The 6,234-nt window shown below is 41.6% G+C and overlaps 1 protein-coding gene across 4 annotated transcripts; it reads left to right on the forward strand.

Moving 5' to 3' along the window:
• Positions 1–599: 599 nt before the first annotated feature.
• On the forward strand, positions 600–5,989 carry cdc7 (cell division cycle 7 homolog (S. cerevisiae)). Of its 4 annotated transcripts, none has more exons than XM_034613681.1 (12): positions 600–748; positions 1,330–1,420; positions 1,760–1,846; positions 1,987–2,122; positions 2,481–2,574; positions 2,741–2,883; positions 3,114–3,468; positions 3,673–3,780; positions 4,053–4,222; positions 4,489–4,571; positions 4,736–4,885; positions 5,013–5,989. In XM_034613681.1, exons 2-12 carry the CDS (start codon positions 1,330–1,332, stop codon positions 5,435–5,437), a joined length of 1,842 nt encoding a protein of 613 aa, XP_034469572.1. In that variant the 5' UTR covers positions 600–748; the 3' UTR covers positions 5,438–5,989. The 4 variants fall into 4 exon arrangements, with proteins under 4 accessions (XP_034469572.1, XP_034469574.1, XP_034469575.1 ...); XM_034613683.1 differs by having other exon boundaries at positions 3,114–3,180; XM_034613684.1 differs by having other exon boundaries at positions 3,114–3,177.
• Positions 5,990–6,234: the final 245 nt, after the last annotated feature.

Consider the following 6,234-nt stretch of genomic DNA (forward strand, 5'->3'; position numbering starts at 1 on the left):
TGAAGGAAAGGTGGAAGAAGCAATGGGAGGAAGACAGGAAAACCATTGTCCTGATGGTTTTACCAAATTCAAAGGAAAGTGGGAGAAATGAGACGGGCAATAATAATATCAAGACTCAGATTTGGACACAGGACTAAAGAGTACTTTGCAAAAAATAGGAAAACATGATACAGGACAATGCGATTATTGTGGGCAAGAGGAAACAGTTCATCATGTCATAGTACACTGTGCGAAATATGAGCAAGAAAGAATGCAGCTAATTGTAAACCTTGGCAAGATTAAAGTACATTTTGATTTAATAAAGCAGCTTCATAAAGCCAGTGTTATGGAATACTGTTTGATTATCTTAGAAAAAACCAATATATTTTTTTAATCAATACAATAGATTATATAAGACATTCTGATCCACACTCCAACCGCCAATAAAACAAAAGAAGAAGAAGAAGAAGAAGAAGAAGAAGAAGAAGAAGAAGAAGAAAGAGGCAGGTTTGAGATCACATGATACCACGTGACTTGTGCTGCAGTCACCGCGAGACTCTGACGTCACTTTTAGCGCGGAGTTTGTTGTAGGCGGAAAAGCTTCAGTGTTGAAGTCTCCTTGTTGAAGTCTGCTTGTTGAAGTCTCCTTGTTGAGTTGTTTTACGGAGTCAGTGCCACTTGGTGACTGTTTCACGGCTGGAACATTGACTTGACACGACATTGCGCTTCTATAACATGCTCCTCTGAGAAACTACGAGCAACTGAAGCGGTGAGTTCCTGTTGGTTTCCACACGGACTGTACTCGGCTAGCTTGACAGATGGTAGCTAGCAACATGCTAGCTCAGTTGTATTGACAACACAAACAGCGCGTAGCTAGTTTAGCATCAGCTGTATTTACATTTTAATCTGCCTGACAGTTCAACCAGATAGTTTGCTAATAAATAACCACAGGTTTTATGAAGTGGATGCAGTTCTTCAGAGTTTGCTTTAACTCTTAAAGCTAGTGTGACAGGGGCAGTCTAATCCAGTTGTTCTTAAATGAGGGGGTCCATGAAAAGTTTCCAGATTAATAAATACATTAAAAGTGTTCTGATACATGTGTGTTGACTCGGTGGAAATGTTTTTAATCTCTCTAAGACATTCTTCATGTGTTGCTCTTTCACATAACTTTGAAGAAATGTGGGAGAATGCGTTATGTTATATTATTTGTACACGATGGGCTCCTTGGAAGTATTTCTTGTCCCATAGAAGGTCCTTTGCTGAGGAAAAATTGAGAATATCTAATCCAACCGTATGGTAACAATGAAAAACATTTCCAGCCTATTAAAGCTTCTGTCCATTGTCTTTCAGATGGAGCTGTCTCCTGTGTGCACTGAAGGCCTCAGCACAGACGGATGTATCATCAAGTCTGACAGAGCTCAGAGGAAAAGCAAAGTCCCAAGTGAGTTTGACGCTTTATGACATAACTGTGATATGAACGAAAAAAGATTATGCGCATTTGATTGTAGATACTCCAGTATATTAACATTTTGGCTAATATCAGTTTGAAAAGCAATATTGTTGGTCCAAGATGATTATATCTACTGCCAGTATTTGTCAAGCTGCCACTTTGTTCAGATGTTACAGTCAAAATATAAAAATATAGCCCTTTTCTTAAAATAAGACCTATTACAAAGGTATCCATGTAACGTTTGCCCTTGTACACCAACACACACTGTTCATGACTTATCTGAAACTTGTGAATGTATGAATGTAAACATTTTGTGTGTTATTTTTCCAGGAGATGTGGAGGTGGACATTGAGTTCCTCTATAAAGCCGTTCCTCAGCTGGCCAAGGTTTTCCGCATCGTAGACAAAATTGGAGAAGGTACATGCTCTAGATAACCGTATCTATGCTCTTGGAATGTATATACTGTCTGCTGAATACAAACTTGTGTTAGAGATTCATAGTCAGTTGTTATGCCCACTGGATTTATTTCTCATGACGTGTGTATATCTGTGCACCAGGAACCTTCAGCTCCGTGTACCTGGGTGAGGCTCAGATGCGTGACGGAAGGAAAGAGAGGTTTGCTCTGAAGCACCTCATTCCAACCAGCCATCCTACACGCATTGCTGCTGAGCTTCAGTGTCTCACGGTTGCTGGGTGAGTCTGAATTGATGATTTGTACTCTGAACAAGGACTGGTGATTAGAATCAATAACAAAACAGAAAAACATATCTCCACTACAACTTTCCTTAAAGCCATAGCAATTTGGTGTGTGGTTTGGTTTCCTCATTTATCTAGCGTTGCGTGATTTAGCAGAACCTAAGCATGTTAATATATGTAATTGCTGGTTCGGTCGGATGCAGCAGAAAGAGCACTGATTTGAATATAGGGGTTTGCAATCATCCGTGTTTTTTGGGGGAATTTTTGAAGTAACAGGTAAAGATTCACGTCATCACTTGTAGAGAAGTCTCAGAAATAGCCTCTGTAATCTCACTGTCCCTTTTTCTGTTTTCAGAGGCAAAGAGAATGTGATGGGGGCGTCTTACTGCTTCAGGAAGGAGGACCATGTTGTGATTGTCATGCCGTATATGGAGCATCAAGCTATTGTGGTATATATATTTGTTTTGAGCACATGGCGACTACTTTTCAGCGACATACTGATTCTTGCATGGGAACAATCTGTAGTATATCTACCAAACTTTAATCAGGTATTATTCTTTTTAGTTCTTGTCATGTAGATTAAAACTTTTGATCCAATCCCAATGTATTTATCAGGACATCATCAGCTCACTGACCTTCGAAGAGGTTCGTCTGTACATCTATCACCTGTTGAAATCCCTGAAACACATCCACCAGTTTGGAATCATTCACAGAGACATCAAACCAAACAACTTCCTCTACAACAGGAACAGCAAAATGTGAGTAGTTGCACTTCTCTATGTAATTAAAGGAAGTGCTGATGATTCTACAAGCGACTGTGTCTATTTTAGCTACTTATTTGGCATTTCATCCATTAATGTGGACATTTTTGAGTACCCTGGTTAGTTGGGATGTGGGATGGAATGTATGGGGGTTCCAGGGTCAGCTGTCTTGCAGTACAGACACAGCACATGAAACACTCATATGAAATGTGTATTTGTGTGTGTAGGTATGCTCTGGTGGACTTTGGCCTGGCTCAGGGAACAGCGGACACACAGATTGAGCTGTTGAAGGTGGTGAGGCAGAGGCCAACACAAAAAGGTGGAGGGTCCACGGGGAAACAAGACACCACACAGCGGAGCAAAGCACAATCCAGACTCCATCCAAAAAGCACAGCAAACACCACAGCCTCAACCTCACTACCTGTGCCCCCAAGGCAATCCACGGCCCTGCCACCTTCCTCCTCCTCTTCTTCAACTACCACTACCACACCTTCCTCAGCCTCTCGGAGAGCACTTGTTAAAAAAGCACGTTCTGTCACCACCACCGTCACCACCTCCACACCTCGCACAAAGCACACAAAGGTGCACATTTACTGGTCTCTTCTCTGAGTCGTTTCTTTGTTCTCTAAGGGGATACTTGTTCTGTATGTTTGTATGATCAAAATTAACTGGGTATTGGGCTGAGGAATTTCCTGGATAGAAGTATCTGCACTTGTTTGTGATCCGTTTCTGCACTGATGTGTTAGTTTTTGCTAAACTCTGGCATCCGTGTTTGTTTTTCTCCAGGATTTGACAAGACTGAGCAAAGTGCCACGGCCGGTTTTTGGGGAGAAGAACCTCAACAGCTGCCTTCCAGCTTCCTCCTCCACCAAACAGGCTGCCATTATGACAGAGGTAAGCAAGATGCAAATAAAATGTTTTACATCTTTTCAGTAATGGCTGATGGAAGTGGACAGATCACAGCAAACACGACAGTACTCATTCAACATTTCTCTGACATGCATTTAAAAATGAAAACGTTTTTAGTAATTTAGCCCAAACAAGTGTCTATTACATATCACATATCAGTTTTAAGATCAACATTTATTCATAGGTGCTGCTTTTCTCATTTTAGTCATGTATTTTTCCTCTATAAAATCTCACTTTCCATTTTTGTTTTTGTTTAGCTGGTAAAACCCATCAAAACAGAGGACCCTGCCAGCAGGAGGTACTCCTCAGCCATCCGTGGGCCCCTGGCTGTCAGGAGCCAGACCCAGAAGCCTCAGAGGACTTTACAGCAGGGCCTCACCTGTAACTGCTACCTGACCGACCGCGTCTGCAACATCTGCCTGTCCAGGTAACAACAAACATATCAAAACACTGAAGCACTCTTTATTTAAGATAGAACAGCAATAGAGCTCAACCTCAGGCCCTCCTTTCACCACTGGTCATATTTAGGTCCGCAATTTAAATGATGTAGCATCTATGTTCAACTTCAAGTTTCATTGTCAGCTATAAAGGAGCCGTCAGGAATCTATAAAATGAAATTGTCAAAACTTCAAAACCTTATAAATCCTTGTTCTGACCATAAATGTCTCTTTAATGTCCCTGTTGTGACTGAAGGAAGCAGCAGGTGGCAGCCAGGGCTGGAACTCCAGGCTTCAGGGCACCAGAAGTCCTCACTAAGTGTCCCAACCAAGGGACAGGTCGGTATCACAAACCATTATTGATATATGTAAACTCAACTTTTCTCGTGCCCCCATTCATACTCCTACTACTATTTTTTTCCCCCTCACAAGGGAGGAATTTGACTCTCACTAATATTTATAATCACACCCTCTCCTGTCTTTTTATCCATTATGCATTGTAGCCATAGACGTGTGGTCAGCTGGTGTGATTCTGCTCTCGCTGCTCAGTGGTCGTTACCCGTTCTTCAAAGCCAGCGATGACCTGATTGCTCTCACTCAGATTATGACCATACGAGGCTCCAGGGAGACCGTACAGGCTGCCAAGTCGTTTGGTGAGTATTAGAAACAGAGGCCTCTGCTTCTATATTGTGAATTATCCAGTAGCATCATTTATCACCATAGTTAAGTTAACAATTCAGCTGTACTGTGTTGATTATAAACTTGTCTTGGTTTGAACAGGTAAGGCGGTTGTGTGCAGTAAGGACCTACCAAGGCAGGATCTCAGAACCCTGTGTGAGACATTGAGAGGACGAAGACCATCACCTGGTGATGAAGTCACACCCCTCAATGGAGCAAGTAAAGACGCTGCTCACCATCCAAAGACCCCAGATGATACACCTACACATCGTCCCACTGAGGGAACATTGAAGCAACATGAAAGTGGAGTAGGTCAAACTCTCCCAAACCATCCTGAGCACTCAGGCAGCAAAGACGCCTCCCCCCTCCTTGATAAACAGACGTCAGAGGTGGAGAGCAGTGAGCGAGGCTGGGACAGAGTCCCCGACGAAGCCTACAACTTGCTGGACCGGCTGATGGATCTGAACCCCACCACCAGGATCACAGCTGCACAGGCACTGCAGCACCCGCTGTTCAAAGACTTGTGACGGAACCTGAAACGGGACTTCAGCATATGAGTCAGATGTAGAAAAGAGTGAAATCGACTGGAACAAAGTTCAAATCCTTTTGTGGAGGCATTATCTTAACAAAATGAGATGTGGTTAATCTGTTTCTGTGTGTCTCCACACAGATTAAATATTAATGCTGGTTTGACGTTGGGGGTCACAGGCCTGTATTTAAGAGTTAGCATGAGTTATATTCATGGCAGCTACTGTGTAGACGAGGGAATTGTGAGGATTCAGTATTGACTGGAGGAAATACATTAGCTGTTGTGTGAATGGACGAACAATTTTAAATTTAGAGAACGGATATCTAATATTCTTTGTCTCTTGTCTTGTAAAGGGAATTGTCAGTATGTTGTTTACTCTTGTTACTGCCTAAGACCACTGTATGAGCTGAGTGTTCCTTAGGTATGAATGTGTCTTAATTTGAAGGTGTTCAGTGTCCATCAGTATTTTATATATGAATGATGTTTATTTATACCACTGAACACTGTAGTCTGCCTCATTGTACTTTTTAAATAAAGACAAACAAAGTGATTGTCATTTGGAGATTTGTCTATTACAAATTTAAAATGGCAGTAAACCAATGAAATAGAATACACACATACATGGAAATTGTCAATAGCAACAAAGTTTGCAAAACCCCTAAAAACGGATGTATTAATTAGGAGAGTCGTTACTTGTTAAGATGTATAGCACTTCTGTTTACTTAGAACTTTGCAGTTGTTACGAAGTAAATTTAATTAATGACCAACTAAATATCAATGTTAACACTTTATGCC

Source organism: Hippoglossus hippoglossus, chromosome 17, assembly GCF_009819705.1.
Source record: "Hippoglossus hippoglossus isolate fHipHip1 chromosome 17, fHipHip1.pri, whole genome shotgun sequence".
In the NCBI taxonomy this organism is placed as follows: Eukaryota; Metazoa; Chordata; class Actinopteri; order Pleuronectiformes; family Pleuronectidae; genus Hippoglossus; species Hippoglossus hippoglossus.